Source organism: Microtus pennsylvanicus, chromosome 15, assembly GCF_037038515.1.
Source record: "Microtus pennsylvanicus isolate mMicPen1 chromosome 15, mMicPen1.hap1, whole genome shotgun sequence".
In the NCBI taxonomy this organism is placed as follows: domain Eukaryota; kingdom Metazoa; phylum Chordata; class Mammalia; order Rodentia; family Cricetidae; genus Microtus; species Microtus pennsylvanicus.
In genome coordinates this window covers 3,288,343-3,307,500 of record NC_134593.1, presented here as the reverse complement: position 1 = coordinate 3,307,500, position 19,158 = coordinate 3,288,343, and the positions used below count along the sequence as shown (strand labels likewise).

Here is a 19,158-nt window from a genome sequence, read left to right as displayed (position 1 = left end):
CTTCATCTAGTTACTCCACAGAGACCAACATGGCAGCATCTCATGTAGAATTTCTCTGAATACCAAAGAACTGTGTATTCTTAGTGAAGACTTCTTCCCACTAGGTTGTTCAGCAGCCAAGCCTCTTTTTCATTGCTGACAGCAGTACAAGATTCTGTTGTTGAGCCATAGAATTAGCTTGGGTTACTGCTACACAGAGAAAGCAAAAGATGAGTGAATGCATTTATCTTGGTCTTACAGGTAGACAGAATATGGCCCATCTCTATCCTCTTGCATGGAATATATCTTCAGCAGTTCTAGAGTCCTCAACTGCAGTGTAGGAAAATCCAAATGCAAAGCAGACGCTAAAGCATCCTTTTTCCATCGTTTTCTGATGACTATGACACACATCACACTTTGCTTTCTTTTCTAATTTCTAGGCAGTAGTAATGTTGGGGACACACTCCCCACAGGACAGCTATCCAACATCCCATGGCGTCGAGCAGGAGTAAAGTATACAAACAATGAAGCCTATTTTGATGTAGTTGAAGAAATAGATGCAATTATAGATAAATCAGGTAATTATGTGCATCTGGTCCTCTGGGGAAGAAACAATTCAGTTGACACAAGTTGAACTGAAAACTGAAATCCCTCGGCAGGGTGATTTTAAGCAGAAAATTATTCTAACGATATATAAATCTATTTATTCTGCCCAAAGGTTACATTGTAATTATCATAACCACTGACTGAGGTGGTGCCAGGTATTTGTGAGTCCCTCTTGCAGCTTTCTCATCAGACAGGTGTCACGTAGCTGTGGTCCCTCTGCTGCTCCCTGCTACGTGTACAGTGCTTCAGCCAAAGGCTTCTTCTGGTGGCTTTTAACACTCAGGAGGCAGAGGCAGGTGGGTCTGCCTGAGAAAGCTACAGAGAAACCCTTTATTACCTTGTCTTCTTTCCATTATAGCCTTCAGGCATACAAAATAATAAATCATGACCCCTCTTCCTTAAAAAGTAGCCTAAAGCTTAGTCTATTTCATGAGGAAACTGCTTCATTTTTAAATTCTATTAAAATATTTTAAACGTTGGTCCAAATAATCTTGACTCTCTAAAGAATTTCTTTTAACTCCTTAGAATTAGACTCTCGCCAGTTAGATGGAGCCAGTGAGAAATGCAGGTTATCAGCTTTCATTTCCTTCTCTAGGATCTACAGTCTTCGCAGAAATTCAGGGGGTCATTGATGCTTGCATTAAGCTCTCTGGAATGCCCGATCTCTCACTCTCTTTCATGGTAAGTTTGATCTGCTCTGTAGTCCCTTACATGCCTAGTACATTTGAAGTACTAAGTGATGTGATAGTTCCTGAGGGAAGATTGTAGCTGAAGTTTGTTGATTTCGTATTTGTGTGTGTGCTTGAGTTGGCTTGTATTTACCAGGGCAAACATGTGGAGATCAGAGGACAACTTGGAGGAATTTATTTTCCCCTTCCACCATGTGGATCCTAAGAATCAAACTCAGGTCCTCAGCAAGCACCTTCACCTGTTAAGCCATCTCCCCGGCCCTGGAGTTTATATTAGGTTACAGAGGGCTATCTCCAAAGATTCCTACCTCATCTTTGCAGACAGGAGCTGACACACTGAACATGGCCTTTATGGAAAGGTCAAAGGGAGGTCTTTATCTTGAGTGTGCTAGAAGTGGCTCAGGATTTGCTGTCTAGCTTTTGGATCTCCACTGTCATTTTTACCAGATATTTACTCTGCTTATGTAAAGGAGCATTAATATTTTGCATCATATAGATTTAGCATGACACACTGCTCTAGGAGAAATGTGTTCTGGTTCTGTCTCGGGTACCATTTCTCTACTTTCTTCACTTCAGTTTTCATCTGTGCAATGTAGATAATGCTACTTGCTTTTTCTCCCCATGGTTTATAAAGTTCAAGTAATGTATATAAACTATTTTGATATTATCATAATAAATTTTTATACTGCTTTTATGACTTAGGGAACATATTAACTTATCATAATATGTAAATACTGTTGTCATTCTTCTTATACTCTGTACATATGGCTTTTTCTTTTCCTGACAGAACCCAAGACTTCTAGATGATGTCAGCTTCCACCCGTGCATCCGGTTCAAACGTTGGGAATCAGAAAGAGTTTTGTCATTTATTCCTCCAGATGGGAATTTCCGACTCATATCATACCGTGTCAGCTCACAGAAGTAAATTTGCCATCATAGTCCAGCGATTTGAATAGAACGCCCTGCTCTTGTTTCATTTTTATAGTTTAGTTCTTGAGTTTATCATGGCTCACCTGGAGACCTAGTGAGAACTGGTGATAATATATACCTGAAACAGTGTTTCTGGACCTAAAAGGGTAATAGTGAGGGAGAGGTTAAAATCTGTAGCTAAAAACAACCCTTTGGATTATGCATGTTCTTGGCAAACCATGACTTTGGTGCCTTAATCCTGCCATGGTCTGTAAACTAAGAAGACATCCACACCCTAAGATAACCCTCCGCTACCTGCTTCACATTGAGTTTGGGGCTAGGACCTCAAACTCTGGATCCTCTGCCTCAGCCTCCTAAGTGCTGGGATTATTGAGTTTTAAACAGTTTAACGTTGTCAGCTGTAGCTAACTTGTCCCTTTAGAATATCAGAAAGCATTTGGGTAACAAAACTGAAAGTTTTTTCTGAGAAATTATTTCTTAGCACTTTTCTTTTAATGGGCTCATGTGCGCTGCCCCCCCCCCCAGTTGTTTATACTGTATTTAAACCAGATTTCTGCTTTGACTTATGTGTTAGTTATCAATGCATACAGTCCTAGCACACTGGTAAAGAACACTGTGCTGTCCTCAACAACCCCAGGGCAGAGGCTGCATTCTGCTAGGGCATATGGCCCTGTGGCACAGTTACAGACAGCATGGAACACATACTACCTCTGGAGTTGTCCTGTACCTTCCATTGTGTACATACCTGTACATAAGTACTTTTGTATGTTTCTCTATGTCTCTTTCAGTCTAGTGGCAATACCAGTGTATGTGAAACACAGTATCAGTTTTAAGGAAAACAGCTCTTGTGGCAGATTTGATGTAACAATTGGACCAAAACAGAATATGGGAAAAACTATTGAAGGAATCACAGTGACTGTTCACATGCCAAAAGTTGTGCTGAACATGAACCTGACACCAACACAAGGCAGCTATACATTTGATCCAGTAACCAAGGTACAGCCACTTCAAGTCAAGAGTGAGCAAGTATTCTGCGATCTGTTTGTGGTGGGGTGTGGAGGGCGTAGCAGAAGGAAAGCAGTGTACTTACCTTGCCTCTAGCTAAAGGTTTTCAGAGGACAGTAAAAGATGATTTTCTCTCAGCTGCTTTGCTTCCATAGCAAAATGTGGTAAGTTTTCAACAAAAAATGAGTGCTTGATAAATGAGGTGTTTTGTTTGTTTTGTTTGAGATGGAGGAATATTACTATATAGCCCAGGCTGGCCTAGAACTCAAGAGTTCTACATTAAAAGCATGTGCTACCACACATAGCTGAGAAAGTGTAATTTTGCATAATTTCGTAGAGCATTTTTTGGGTGGTTGTTTTGTCTTGATTTTTGTTTTCTGGTTTTTTGTTTTTGTTTTTTCCTCTCTCATTGTAGGACTTCACTATGTAAACCACGCTGACCTGGACTCATAGGCATCCACCTGCCTCTGCCTTCTGAGTGCTGAAATAAAGGTGTGTGCCACCACACAAAGCATTAGAAGATCTAACCTTGGGCTGGGGAGATGGCTCAGTGTCTAAGAACATAAACTGCTATTGTAGAACACGCAAATATGGTTCCCAGCAACCACACTGGACCTACACAACTGCCTGTAACCTGCTCCAGGGGATCCCACGCCCTCTTCTGGTCTCTGTGGACTCTGTGTTCACATGTGCAACCCCATATAGACACACATGTACATATAAATAAAAGTAAAAACTTAAAAATGAACATCTAACATTAAGAATTCAGGGATCTTCCCAGGGATCATGTAAGTCTAAGCAGAGGAGTTCCACATCCTTGGGCCTCCACTCCAACCACAGCCATGCTTTTATCTGTTACTCAGTTTCCACACAGGTAACTTCACTTAACAAAGGAGCCTGTGGCTGAAAGTTTAATGATAGTAACGTAAGTCAGTTGTCTATTCCGGGTTTCTTCTGTTTTCTAAGACACTGCTTTATTTTGTGTAGAAGCTTACGGCGTCTGTTAACCTCTGAGCATGTCTTTAAGACGTGGTTAAGATTTTTTTTTCCTCTTGTCTTCTTAAGGTACTAGTATGGGATGTGGGGAAAATTGCTCCACAGAAGCTCCCAAGTCTTAAAGGACTGGTAAATTTGCAGTCAGGAGCTCCCAAGCCAGAAGAGAACCCCAGCCTCAACATACAGTTCAAGATCCAGCAGCTTGCTATTTCAGGTAAAGCCAAGTTTGCTGTGTGGCTAGGAGAAACTGGAACCAGGAGTTTGGAAGAGTTCTGACAGTTCTACCCTAGGAAGAGCAGCAACTCCAGTTTACCTGCTGTGGTGCTAGCCTCCAGGCACCACAATTTGGGAAGACGGCTTATTTCAGTCTTCTGTCACATATGCCCCAGAGAAGCAGTCCTTCGTCTTCACAGAAAGTAGAATTAGCTAGATTCACAAGCATTTTTCTGGCCAGAGTATAATGCATGGGTGATAGAAAAAGGGCATTGTTTCCAAAATGATGAATACTGTCCAGTATCACATCTAGGGGTCAGTGTTCACTGCTAAAGAAGTCCTGTATTATTACTGGGATAGTAATGATTTGTTTCATTCTTTTTGGCACAGGCTTAAAAGTGAACCGCTTGGACATGTATGGGGAGAAATATAAGCCATTTAAAGGAGTCAAATATGTCACAAAAGCTGGGAAGTTTCAAGTGAGGACATGAGAAGAGGCCAAAATTCCTCAAGATGTTTGTTTTTCAAGTGTAATTACAATTTATTACTATTAGGTACCGAGTGGGTGGGAATACATATAAAGCATTTGTGTCAGGCTACACTGCTAACAGAGTTGCTTAGTATCAATGTAGGGTTCTTAAGGAGCTTTAAGCTAAGGAAAGTTTTCTAAAGACTTAGCTTATTTTGTATCTTTTCACTTAAGAAAAGATTTAGATTTCTTCCAAGGGGGCTACCAGCTGAATGCTGCACATTTTAACAGTAAAGACAGAGGGCTGCAGCGATAGCCTCTCTCCTAAAGCCAGTGATATGGTCTCATCCACCAGCAGGAACTGGTGTGTGTCGGGTGCAGCCAAACTTCACACCTTCTGATCTCAGCCATCTCAAATCAGTGTCTGTCCCTCGAAAGGAGATTCCCCCACCCCAAGAAGTTTACAGAAAACTGCCTCTTCAAGTGTTTGCCTTACTCAGCTTTTCACTTGTGCCATTAAGCAAGCACTGTAGCAAAAGCCACTTTCACATGGCTCCGTGCTCCATTCTCACTGTACTTGGTATTCTATTTTTTATAAATAAGATTTTTATGTAAAGCTCAGATTTTGATTTACAAGGACCTTGCTGCAGTAGATACACCATCAGCTGCTAGATAGCACAGTCAACATCATTTGCATCAAAGGGGCAAATACTTTATTAAGATAATAAAAGGGAACACTACTGCTGCTTATAGGAAGTTATTGCAGGCACAAGTGTGCTTTTAAACAAATTAAAGTAGTAAAAGAGAAAATTAAGCAAAACCTTGCCATTTCCATGTTTCAGTAAAGCTTTATCTAATGCCACTGTAACCTAGTTAGCCTGAAAGTCTCATGTCCTAGTTCAGCAGAAAACCGTATCTGCTTCACTACTACTGTAGTTCTTTCTCTTTTCAGTCTTTTGTCTTTCTGTGCTTAAATGGTTGGATTTACCTGTATGCCCTGTATTTGGAGGAGCTCCTTTTCATAGTTCGTATGTCCTGAGGCCATTGTGATAGGCACCTTTCCTAAACTTCCCACCTTGTCAAAATGCGACTGAAGCACTTAAGTGTCTTTGTTGTACTGTGTACACGAAGAGCATTACTGAAGGACAAACATTCTTAGTCATGATTTATACCAATTGATTGTAACACTGGGAAAGTCGTCTATAACTCATTCCATTCTACATCATTTGCTTGGAAATCCTTTATGCAGTGATTTTGCCTCATTAGACATGAAAATGGAGGAAGGCTGAAAGTTAAGATATAAGTGTTGCTCTTCCTATTTCCCCTTGATTTTCTTTAGACTTAGTTTTCTTATCCTGTGGACCATTATTTTCTTCCATCTCTCTCTTACAGTCCCTGTTGGAGTGCTGGTGATACAGTAGCACGGTTACTGTTGCCCTCATCTAATAAGAAAGGCCAGCTTTTGCAGCTTCAAATAGAAATTACTTGAGTAACCAATCTTAGATTGGCAGCTTTAAGTCAAAATGCAAAATATCTAATCGCTTTCACTAAGATTGGTTATCTAGCTCTAATTTAAATATCTTGTCTTTTACCTCAAAAAACAATTGTGACAGTTGAATTTCTTCGCAATCCATTGTCTCACCATCAATACCTAGACTGTCCAACATTCCTCCTGTGCAGTCTTGTCTTTCAAAGTGGAACATATACCAAGAGTCCCTTGTCTCTAATAATTTCTGCTAAAACAGCCAAGCAGACTATGTTCCTTTACAGTTAAATTGTTGTACTTATTAATTTGATAGAGCCCAGTAAGTCCTTTTCGTAGCTCTGGCTATAATGTCAATAAAAATATGAACGCAACAAACTGATTTTTTTTTAAGTTTGTTTGTTGATGGAACATTCTCATATCCAGGCTGAGTTAGAGCCAGCTGCATGGGATCAGTTCCTTCTGTATCACAAGTATTACAGTTGCTTAAGAACATTCAGGAGGCCTTTACCTAAGTAGAGCATATCCACAGCCATTCATCATTTTAAAGTGTTCCCTTTCTGGTCACAGACTTAGTGATAAAAGTAATAAAAGCTATACCTTCATTACATCACTTCCGATATAGATTCAAGATTTTTAAACACCTGAGTTCTGGTTAATCTAGCATATTCCCCTTTTCTTTGTTCTTAAGGAACCATAATCTAAAAGCAAATAAAACATGCTTATTTTCTGTGTGAGGTAGCCCGCCATACACGTACACATGGGGAATTCAGCTGGTGGTTCATTCCTTAAATGTTGAAGAACACTGGAAATATGCTAGTTTTGTTTTCCTTAGAAGCAACTGGTTAGAAGAAAACTACAATATTGGCTAAGTGAACTCCACAGCCTTGAACACAGGCTGCAATCCACTTCTCCAGTTGGGAACTTCTCAGTCAACACAATGATGAATTTCATCCTGCAATATTATTTAACTTCCTCCCCTTCACTCCCGTTCTAGAAAATTAGGCAAAAACATGTTTTTATTTTAGTCAGTGATTTTTCAAGCAAGAAGATCGGTGTGTATCCCAAGCTAGTTTTGACTCAGCCCTACTGGATCCTGACGACACTGTTCTATACTGGGTTTGGAAGACACAAAAGTGCCCCTCACGTTTCACAACCTCTGCTTTTTAAGGGACAGTTATGGTCTCCAGTAATAGCTAAAACCTTCTAAAATGAAAGTTACTTCTACCAAGGGTAACCCACACCTAGCTGCTATGCCCACTGATAACTTATCGTTTCTGTTCCTTCTAATGTATAGGCCAAGATTGTCCTTTATCACATAGACCCTCTTATGTAAATATACTATTAATTTCCATTCCTTTATGGATTGAATAAAATATTTAATATTTTTTAATATCACCCAGATCCTGAGGATTCATTTCATTGGCTATTCTTCAGAAATAAGAGTCTGACCTAAAGTTGTAAAATAGCACGTCCATCATTCAGAGTTATTCATATAAATGTATTTTATTTGTTTTAAACAGAACAAAGGAAAGGGAGAAAATATCTGTATATAATAAATCCTAGCTTATAAGTGTAGTTTTGTTTTTTAGTGGTAGCATCTCTAACTCGTCACGACTGTCTCCTTTGGCCTCCTTGTAAGCACGGACACTCGGAAGCACACCTGGCAGACGTGTGTCTCCAGAACTGCAAGAACTCGGAGAGCAAAATGATTCTCTTAGTTCCTCTAAGTCATCTTTAAAACAAAGGTGATCTTTGGCATAGAGTCATACTTTAAAGGCATTGATATGCATTTATATCAGGTAATCAACTCTACAGATATGTTGAGAACTTTGACAATAATCGGCTGAAAGGAAATAGAGGAAGCCTGAGTGTACAGATCAACTTAAGGTTTACACATTCAGTGTTGGGATTGAACGCAGTAGGTAAGGGAAGAACATCCAGGAAAGGGTCTCGCTCCATTCATCTGATTATTGACTTCTGAAAGTGATATTCATGTCCTTGGAAATGCTTGTGGATAAATACTGGGAAAGTCACTTTCTCTTTCTGATACTAGATATCATACTCGTTACTCTTGAATATGTGGAGAGGAGGAAAGACTTGGCTGTACTGGTTAAAAGCAACTGGAATTATGGTAGTTTCTACTGATTTATCCTAGCAGCACCAGCATCGTAATCTGCAAATGCTATCTCCTTTACACAAGAAGTATCTTTCAGACAGGGCTGCCTTTCCATTCAAGGCTCTTAAGGAGCAAGCCCTAGTTTTTAGGGCTTAATTTTGAATGGACCTTCCAAACTTAAAAGGAGCCAAGTGTGGTTGGTAGGTGCTAATACTTTGATGCAGGCAGTTTGCTTGAATCCTGAAGTTCGAAGGCTAGCCTGACAGCATAAAAAGATCCAGTCTCAAAATTAAAAAAAAAAAAAAGTGGGGGCTAGGGAGGATTACAGACAAACACATACCTATGTATCTTTAAAGTCTTGTTTAAGAAGCATATAGAAAACTGCCAAAGCCTGGGGTGATTTGGTTGGTTAAAAATAAATGCAGCATTTCAGCTCAGAAATAGAAAGAAAGGGAGGGAGGGAGGGAGAGAGGGAGAGGGAGAGAGGGAGAGAGAGAGAGAGAGAGAGAGAGAGAGAGAGAGAGAAGAAAGAAAGACTAAGAATGAATGCTAAGGCGTCAGTGCAGACCTCCACTGGCAGTGACAAAGCATAGAGAACCTGGGAGTGGCCCCATTGGGAGGATGGGCATGATCACACCCCAGCTACTCTGCCCCTCTAGAGGCAGAGAGCACCAGTGTGTTTGCTGGATGGTTACCTTGGCAACCAAGCAAGGCAGGATGTGAGGCAGGAAGTTTCCCCAGCACAGATATTACTCAGGGGCATGGTAAAGACAGAATAGTGACTTCTTCCTGGTTTTACATCGTGAGGAACTAGGATTACATGGGGGAAAGCAGGAAATGAATGCAGGCCACACAAGCTGACCCTCCCCAGAGACCACCTTATCCTGCGGTGATAATGCATGGCCCAGGGAAGGCAGGCAGGGTCAGCAGCAACATGGAAAACCCAAAATAACTTTTGGAAGCACAGTTAATTAACTGACTTGCCTCAGCTCTAGTCTAGGGGCTAAAGGGGGAAAGGGAGTTGGTGAACTGTAAACAGAGGGCTATGTTCCCTGGAGCAGAGCATGGCTTCTAGCTAGTGTTCACTCTTACTCTGAGCTTATGCAATCCATGGGCTAGAGACCCAGTCTGCTGTGCACAGGAGTAACTGTGAGAGTCCAGGGTTCATACAGAGACACACTTCAAAGTGTCCATGACAAGAGTGTAAATGTTTTCCATGTGAGAAGCCCCCATTCATTTCTGGTGTGTGAGACCAGGAATTGATTTCTACTCCCAGTAACTCTGAACTCCTCATTCTCTTCTCCCTAGCAGATGCTTATATACCAGCCATGACTGTCTAGGCGCCTACTGGTACCAGGGAGTCTTTCTGACCCAGCGCAAAGTAAATCCAGCATCTGTTCGAATTTTGATTGAAGCAGCTTCTGCTTCTCGCACGGTCTCCTTCACAGACTGCATGAGGTTCTGGGCATTATGAACCAGCATCTCTGTGGCCTGTAATAAAAGACACCCATTACTATAGTCCCTAATGCCATGCTGCCCTCAAGAAACCATGAAGCCAGGTGTCAACTAAATTTTAAGTTCCATAGGGCAGATATCCGTTACTTTTGTTCACTGCTCTCCACTATTTGGACAGGAGGCATTTAATAAACAATGAACAAAAACAATCAAACCAAGTACATTATAAATGTATTCACATTAATTTTCCAAACACACAAGCTTAGAGGTAGGGGTCTAGCTAGAAGTCTGCTCACATTCAAATAACTCAATGATTCTCTAGGGCAGTAATTATATCTTTAAGTCATAGATCTTTTGAGAACTTAATGAAGGCTATAGGATTTCCCAGAAAAATTTGTCACATGAGTTGAAACGTGTGCATAAACTTCAGAGGGCTTTGGGGAAAGAACCTATCATCTGAATTTATAATATTGCTTGTTATTAGGAAGGCTCTTGGGCCCAGAAAGGCTGGGAGCCATGCCAGCCAAACTCACACGAAGTCAGGGTCCCACTCAAGACTTCCCTCCTGTGTCCTGTGTTTGTCCCATTCTATACACTGTATCTACTCTTCTCCACTTAATGAAACACATAGTCTCAGCATACATGTTGTTAATTCATTTCCTGTGCATTAGCATGAACTGCAGTTGTATCTTTCCTTTCCCAGCTTCTCCCATCTTTAGGCAGAAGACATCCCACTAAAGTAACCCAGTACCAAACTCCACTTGCAATATCTGGAAGTTAGGGATATCGGGAAGGCGAGAGTTGAAATCTACTAACAGTAGTGTATAGGAGAGTGTCCTTGTTCATCGGGGTGCCCCTCGCTTCTGTAGAGGTCGGAAGCAGTTGGTCTCCCAAATTATCTATGAGTTCCCTAATGGGAAGAGATTGTCTCCCTCGTTTTAACTTTTAAGAAAATGATGGGTCTGCTGTACTCTCTAGGGAAACGGGGAGTGTGACCCAGAGTAGGGCCCACCAGAGGGGAGATAAGAAAAGAGTGGGTTGCTGCATTTTTAATTCGAGGTACGTTTGTCTTAAAGCTAAGATTAAACAACAAAGAAGCTAGAGGCAGGCAGCCCAGAGCAGCAGCACATACCTGCTCAGATTCCTCGTCGCTGATGTTGGTCCGGCCCAGCATGGTAGCCTTTACTGTGGACAAGATTTTGAGCTGGGTGCTTATAGTTGGGATTCTCTCACACACCTAAAGAGAAAGTTTCATTTGGTGTTTGTTAGTTGTCTTGCCCACAAGTTCCTTGGAGGCAGATATACCCAACTCCATTCCCAGTCATTGGCATGCAGGAGTACTCAATAAAGGACCAGCCCTGACCCAATTGGTTCATATATGGAGGCATTCAAATTCCACTGGGTTAAGAGATAAACTTTCAGTCTGTTTTGTTTTTGTTTTTTTTTTATCCACACATTGCCCTTGCTGCTGTTTGCTTCCTTATTCACCCAAATTTCCTCTCACCTTTTCCCTCACATTCACGCTTCCCACTCAGATGCACTCTTTCTCTTCTCTTCTTTCTCTCTCCCTCCCTCCCTCCTCTCCTGTCTGGACACACGGACACGCACACATGACTTATTTCCCCAAGTACCTGTAAGAGATTGGTTCTAATCCGCTTATCTGTACACTGCTTGGCAACCTCCTTGGCCAGCCGAGTCACCTCATCAGAGGCTTTAGCGATGTCCTTGGCACACTGAATAAGTGCCCGCTTGGTACCACTACCCCCTCTTACCAGCCGAGACATCTCTGCCATCAGCAGAGCCATGCGCTTGGCTGCTGCAATGATGTCATTGCCCTAGAGAGAAGCAGAGATACAGCATGAGCTCTGACCACATGCTGGTCAAGTTCAGTAGAAAAACAGGAGGAAGTCTGCTGCTCTCGCAGCCTCTGGCAGGCTAAGGAAATGGGGAAAGCACTGGAGGGAGGACAGTGGAGAGAATGGGCACTTGCCCCAGCACTCAGGGAGAGAGGATATCCTGGATGAAAAGACCTAGAGATTAATCTGAAAGGACGACGTGGGTGCCCCGGGCACAGCACTGAACAAGCAGTTGAGCATCTCCAGGTTAATTGTGTCAATAACACAGGGCCAGAGCCAAGGAGTCGGCCACACAGGCATATTCATCTCTATCATAGGGGAGAAAGCAGCTGAGCTGGCCAAGCACAGAGGAGGCTTTCTAGGTGCTAAGAGCATCCTATCTCTGCTCTTGTGAACAGCAGCCAAGGACTTACACTGCCTCACTAAAACTTAGAACCCCAGGTGATGATTCTCAGCCTGCGAGGAAAACTAGAGAAATGGACATTTTCTCATCTAGACTACTTTGGCCTCCTCTTCCTCTTGACCTGTCATCTTTAAAGAGCAGAATATTTTAATCATTCCACATTAAGAGAAAATTGATCCCACAAATCAATTTGCTGGTCTCATCAGCTAAGTGAAGCCTCCAATTAAGGAGTGTTCACTTAGGAAGATACTGAGGGAGGAATCAAATAAATAAATAAAACTGAGCCAGGCTCTAAAAGGTTGACCCTCTCTCATTAATGGCAATTTGTCTGAGATTTGGCTTACTTAAAACCCTCATGGGTCATAATAAGGAAATATTTAAGCAACTTATTTTATGTCCTCAGCAACCTAAAAGTACAGCAGCTACAGTGTTTAACTGAATGGCCAAGCCCCACTCGTTTGTCCCCCTCAGGATTTTCAGTTTCTACACCGTGCGGTAAGGCACACACAAACCATGCCACTCCGGTGCTCTGCAAGGACTCCACAGGCACCATGAAGCGGCTCATCATTGATATGGGAAAGTACACGTCACAGGAAACAAACCGAGGCTAGAGAGGACACAGGTTTTAGAGGAGGTCATGAGGAAAGGCGTGTGTTAGCTGAAGCCCTCCCTCTGGGAGAACTTCAGTGCAGACCTGAGGTAATTTTGGATTACATGACGTTGGTTAGAAGACAGCACAGTGCCAGGGTTAGTTATTACCCACCATCTTCAGACACTTGCAACATGCCATCTTTAAATAGGAAAAACAAAAACCAAAAAAGTGATCACTTCTACACCTCTAACTCTCCAAACAAATGTTAGTTCAGATCCAAGGCTCCGTCACCTCAGTGATAGCCTTGAGCTTTCCCTGTGGCCACTTTCCAACCCCTCTGAGGTACCTGGAAAAGCAGTCAGTGAAGCCCCTGCCCCGTGGGCTCCCACAAAGGCCAGCATCTGTCACACAGCCAGGTGCAAGACAGCAAGCAGTCCTCCCCAGAGACTCTGCCATGTAAAACTGCTTTTGCCCTGATCAACTCTGCCTGAGTCATCAGGGTGAGGTCAGTGGGAGCCAAGCAAAGCTCAGTGGTCAAGCTAGGGGAACTTTCAGTGGTCCCCAAAGGCTCCTGACCTAGAAGTCACTGAGAGATGCACTTATGACTTCCTGAAGCGTTTATAGATCCAATAATGGCCACAAAAATGGGAAGAAAATGAATCCTTTGAAAAGTGACCCCATTTCTCTTTATTCCCTAAACATAAATGCAGTTCATTCGGACATTCGCAAACCTATCAGACTTGTGAAGCCAGCCCTAACAACAAGGTGCAGACAGACAGTTGCCCGCCCGGCTCAGACTCACAGGACCCACACAGATAAGGAGTGATGCAAGGTGTCAAGGCTGCACATGGCCGGATGCATTTGGAGCAGCCCCCAACTGGGGGTACCATCAGTACCTTACTAGACCACTTGGTAGCTTCCCGATGCAAGGACTGAGCCGCGGCCAGAATGGGCTGGTTGACCGGCTGATTAGATGGCATTAACAGCAGCTCAGGTTCGTAATCGTCTTCCATGTCAGAGGGGAAAGGGAACCCAACAGCATCAGCCGCATCTGCCTCAGCTACAACTCCTATACCCACCTGAGCAGCTGGGATACCCGGCTTTGTCGATGGTAGGGAGGGTGAAAAATAGGGATAGTGTTAGTAAGAACAAAAAGACTTTGGAAATGGAGCTTCAGCTGGTTTAGTAACCAAAGCTTGCCTGGGATGGGAAAGAAAATGGCATGCTCTCCAGGAGCCAGGTGAACCAAGGTTCAAAGACAGGAACTCAGTCTCCAGCCTAAGTCACCTTGAAATAAGTGAATACATTTGCTGTAGCAGAAGCTTTCCAGAGAAGGCAATCTATTCTTGTTGCTGAAGTTAAACATGACCAGAATCTCATGTCTGGGGAACCAAACAACCTTGAAAAGAAGTCCAGAGGAGAAAAGTAGACACAGCCATATAAGCTGTTTGAGAAGGAAAGCTGAGCATCCTCCTAAATCAGATACTCACTATTCCGTCATCCTGGACATGCAGCTCTGCAGCTACCAGGCATTTACTAGCTCCTTTAGGGACCAGACTAGGAAAGGCATGTCAAAAGCAACAGCAAACCAAGAAATAGAAAAAAACAGTCAACATAATGGTTCATGAAGAAGATTTACAAAATACACTACAACCGCTTAGATAGCTATAAGGAGCCTCAAGAAGATACCTCATCTAGTTCCTATAGCAATGAGAAAAAAAAAACTACATTTTAGCCTGTCTTTCTCCTTTAAAAAGATCTTCAAAGACAAAGCTTCCACAATATCTTACTGTGGGAACTGAAAGCACCGCCATCTGGACACAGCCTAAACCTCTCTTTTGTTGAAATCAGCTTCGTGCTCACCCAAACTCACCTTACCAGTTCACATATCAGGTGACACATGGACTCGGCAACTAAATGAGGCTAAGCTCAGAGGAGCCCTCACATGAACCCAAAATGGTTGCTTACGAAAGAACAGGGACCAAGAGAGGAAGGACAGGAATTTTATACAAGAGGTAGGAATTGTAAGGGGTTGGGAAGAAAGAGAACAGATGCTTAAAAACAGATGGAATGGGAAGGAACTTAACGAAGCAAGCCATTTGTAAAAAAGGCTGTAAACAAAGACTGTCTACCCCAAGAACCTGTGATCAGGAGGAAACACAGTTCATATGGAACTTTATTTAAGGTTCCTGAAAAGTCTTCTCCTACCAGTACATTTCTGGAGTTTCAGGACTCCAGAGGCCAAGGCAAGAAGTCCACATTGGAGACCAGTGAGTCCTAAGACCTAAGAAAACTTTGAAATATTAAAAATATAAATTCTTGGGCTGGAAAGACAGTTAAGAACATTGACTACTTTCGATTCCCAGCACCATCATGATGATTCACAGCCATCTCTATCTACAGTTCCAGGGGACCTAACACCTTCTAGCTTTCATGGGTACTGCACACATGTGGTACACAGACATACATGCAGGCAAAACACCCATAGGCATAAAATGAAAATAATTCTCAAAAAACAAGAACAAAAATAAAAATTCTTATCCTAAATACAAAGCCCATCTCTAAAAAGTGGCAATGAAGTTGGAAGACCCAAGGTCAGTAAGGGGTTTAGATATCACCAGTCCTTTCTCACTGTCTCAACCAAGACTCATTCCCATTCCTTCAAAGAAAAGAGCAGCTTACTGTTGCTAAACTTCAGAGTGACAAGCTGCACAAAGACAAATGGACAGATACAAACACATATTCCTTCCCCACCCATACATGGCTTAAAAGCCAGTGAACACATTAGTTCAGCCCTTCTGGACACTGAGTAGAGCAGGGCAAATGCTGCCTGACCCTCTGAAGTGTCACCTTTACAGATATGTTTTGTGTTCTTCCAAGTATGTGCAGGTTTATCACAATTAATTTCTGTTTCATTTGAGGAAACTGACCCTGTTCCTCTCTCACCCACTTTCCATGCACAGTAGGATTTATGCGGCATGATTCAGGGTGCTGGAGAAACACCATTATAAATAATTGCACAGGAGGTCAGGTCCTGAGCTCCCAGCTAACAGTTTGAACACTAGTTTAAAAGTGAAGGTCCAAGGGGCTGGAGAAATCTCAGAGGTTAAGAGCACTGATTGATCTTCCAGAGATCCTGAGTTCAATTCCCAGCAACCATACGGTGGCTCACACCCATCTGTGATGAGATCTGGTGCCCTCTTCTGGCATGCATGCAGGCAGACCAATAAATACATAATAAATAAATAAATCTTTTTTAAAAAGAAACAAACAAACAAACAAACCAAGGTCAATTTCTAAGTGGGGGAGGGGTAGGCCAACCAGTTCCCCCAGGAAGTATATTCAATTGTGGATATGAAAATAAAGGAATATAGTGGGAATGAAGGTCTAGCATTCAGGGTGCATTAGAAACAGTTTAGAACTAAGAACCACATCTCACTGCTAAATGAGCAACAGGATTCCACTCTAAGCAAGAAAAGCTGCCACTCACTTCCAGCACTCAGGGAAACAGACAACGTGGAGCAGAGCTGCTGTCACATCCAGATTCCCCTGGTTATTATGGGGACTGTTAAATTAGCTGACCTGGGGAGAACCTGGAGCTGTCCTGAGTATAGGGGTGGGGACAGGATGATTCTGAGAAAGGACAGAAACACTCCTTCTGAAACACCAGTCTACCTTCTTCTTCTTCCTTTTTTTTTTTTTTTTTTTTTATTTTTCTCGAGACAGGGTTTCTCTGTAGCTATGAGCTATGGAGCCTGTCCTGGAACTAGCTCTTATAGACCAGGCTGGCCTCAAACCCACAGAGATCCACCTGCCTCTGCCTCTGCATTCCAAGTGCTGAGATTAAAGGCATGTGCCACCCCTGTTCTATCTGCTTCTTAATGCAAGAATTGAAGAAAATGTACAGATTTCATCTAGCAAAGTTCACAAGAGATACTTTCACAACTGAAGTTTTGCCAGTTAGTAATGGAGATTGGAAAACATTCAATAATCCAAGAGGATAAACCTTCTAAAAAAGACCCAAAACGCCAGGAGTCAGAGCCGATACTAATGAACAAAGAGGAAGAAACTCTTTTTTAGCCACAGACATCCCAGCTTTTACTTCTGCCCAAGGAGAGGCAAGCAGTCAAACACTCAGACTTCTCACTAAGTCACTGGTAAAAAGAACAACATATTGCCTGAAACACAGGCGGTAAGCAAGAAGGAAGGTGACTCCCATTAGACTTCTCCCTGGGTTGGGGATACGGCTCTCCGTCCTTCCTGGGAAGACTCCCATTCTTGACAAGGAATTCTCAGTGCTTACCTTGCTAGACCACTTCCGAGCTTCATCGTGGAGCTGCCTGGCAGCCATCATCATGGGCTGGTTAATCACCTCCCCAGCTTTCTGCTCAGGGAACTCTTCATCCTTCTCTTCTGGAGGAGGGGGCCTGGGTGGAGGAACTTCACCCTCAGGAAGAGGTGGCTTAGGAGGAGCAAGCTCATCAGTTAGCTACAAATGTGAAAAAACAGATTGTCAGTGTAAGCCCTAGCAGCTACTACCAAAAACCAATCTTGAAAATCTGCCCACACTGATTCCATGTAAGATCACCCCCCACCTAGCTATGAGGCCTATCTGTGTAATCACAATAAAAGAACATTTTCTTCTTACAAGAAGACAGCTATGTGTTGGTCATCTCCCGTGGAAGGCATACACAGCATTACCAGATCAACCATTCCACAGCCAATCCCATAGAAGATCTAAAGCCTAGTTCTGGTTCTGGTTGCCAAAACACAAATGAAAGACATTAGAGCTTCAAGTTCTGCATCTGCCACGTGATCTCTACAACCCTAATTCTAAGTGGTGTGACTCAAAGGAGCCACTTACCAGGAATCTCACCCTCCTGTGGCTCTTACCATCAAGAGCCTCAACGGAAAGTGTGCAGAAATATTGAAACTGGGAAACCACCAACCTCACCTATGTGTAGCGATCCAGTTTTATCCTTAGCCAAGCTGTCATCTTCTTTTTCTTTTTTTTCCTTTTTTTGGTTTTCTGAGACAGGGTTGGTTTGTTTGTTTTTTGGGTGTGTGTGTGTGTGTGTGTGTGTGTGTGTGTGTGTGTGTGTGTGTGTAGCAGCCTGGTTGTCCTGGAACTCACTCAGTAAACCAGGCTGGCCTTGTATTCACAGAGATCTGCCTGCCTCTGCCTCCTGAGTGCTGAGATTAAAGGCATGCACCACCACTGTCTGGCTATATTTTCTTTCTTAATACCAGTAAAAGATATCAGGTTGGAGCCAGGCAGTGGTAGCGCCATGTCTTTAATCCCAGTACTCAGGAGGTAGACACAATCGGATCTCTGTGAGTTTGAGGCCACCCTGGTCTACAGAGCGAGTTCCAGGATAGCCAGGGCTACCCAGAGAATCCCTGTCTTCAAAAGTCAAAAAGAAAAGAAAAAAGCCAGGCAATGATGGAGCATGCCTTTAATCCCAGCACTCGGGAGGTACAGCAGGCAGATCTCTGTGAGTTCAATGCCAGCCTGGTCTACAAGAGCTAGTTCCAAGATAGCCAGGGCTACACAGAGAAACCCTGTCTCAAAAACAAACAAAAACATTCAAAAAAAACAACAACAAAGAAAAGAAAACATACCAAAGAAACACAACTATTGTCTTGCTATGTATTCTCCAATCAACATATTTCCAAACTGTTAGCTGGAGTAAGATCTGCATATGATCATTACTATTTCTGCTTCTATGGTTTGTAACTGCAAGAAATTACCCAACTAGCTTATTCTTAAACCATGGGAAAATATATCCATGATACTTAATGAGAAAGAATTACAAAAAAGATTCGAGGACCTGGGACGGCTCAGCAGTTAAGAACACTTGTTCCTTCAGAAAATATAGGTTCAACTTCCCAGCACCCACGGGGCAGCTCACAACCATCTACAATTCTGGATCCAAGGGATCTAATGCCTCTTCTGGGCTCCAGAGGTACTAGGCATGCAAGCAGTACAAAGCACCTATACATATAAAATTTAAAATTTAAACTTTTCTTGGTCTGGGAAGATAATGAGCACTTGCCATGTAAGCATGAAGACCCTCATTTGATCCCTGGCACCCAAGTGAAAAACACAGCATACCCCAGCACTTTGGAACAGATCTCTGCAAGATCACAAGGCCAGTCAGGTCTACATAGTAAGTTTCAGGACAACCAAGGCTGTGTAGAGAAACCCTATCTCAAAAACCCAAAACCAAAGCTCCAAACAACAACAACTCGGCATGGTGGTATGTGCTTGTAACCCCAGCCTTGGAGAGAGGGAGACAAGCAAATCCCATGGACTCACTGGCCAGCCAGCAAGCCCTACATCCCACAGAGAGGTTCTGGTTC

At 42.8% G+C, this 19,158-nt stretch overlaps 2 protein-coding genes across 7 annotated transcripts in view; one reads left to right on the top strand and one right to left on the bottom strand.

Annotated features, from left to right (window-relative positions):
• The window catches only part of Ap3m1 (adaptor related protein complex 3 subunit mu 1), a 17,899-nt gene extending 11,151 nt beyond the window's left edge, over positions 1-6,748 (top strand). For 2 of the 3 annotated variants that reach the window (XM_075949131.1, XM_075949133.1), the window contains 6 exons: positions 420-557; positions 1,181-1,266; positions 2,062-2,195; positions 2,993-3,200; positions 4,275-4,419; positions 4,809-6,748. In XM_075949131.1, coding sequence (XP_075805246.1) covers positions 420-557; positions 1,181-1,266; positions 2,062-2,195; positions 2,993-3,200; positions 4,275-4,419; positions 4,809-4,909 — 812 coding nt within the window. In that variant the 3' untranslated portion in view covers positions 4,910-6,748. The remainder of the gene's footprint in view (positions 1-419; positions 558-1,180; positions 1,267-2,061; positions 2,196-2,992; positions 3,201-4,274; positions 4,420-4,808) is intronic. The other variant, XM_075949132.1, reaches the window with a different exon arrangement.
• A 1,109-nt stretch (positions 6,749-7,857) lies between these two features.
• Vcl (vinculin) overlaps positions 7,858-19,158 on the bottom strand; it is a 90,470-nt gene continuing 79,169 nt past the window's right edge. For 2 of the 4 annotated variants that reach the window (XM_075949130.1, XM_075949127.1), the window contains exons 18-22: positions 17,099-17,284; positions 13,692-13,895; positions 11,576-11,779; positions 11,077-11,181; positions 7,858-9,980 (exon numbers count right to left, since the gene is read on the bottom strand). In XM_075949130.1, the coding sequence (XP_075805245.1) occupies positions 9,834-9,980; positions 11,077-11,181; positions 11,576-11,779; positions 13,692-13,895; positions 17,099-17,284 (846 nt within the window). In that variant the 3' untranslated portion in view covers positions 7,858-9,833. The remainder of the gene's footprint in view (positions 9,981-11,076; positions 11,182-11,575; positions 11,780-13,691; positions 13,896-17,098; positions 17,285-19,158) is intronic. The other 2 variants (XM_075949128.1, XM_075949129.1) reach the window with 1 other exon arrangement.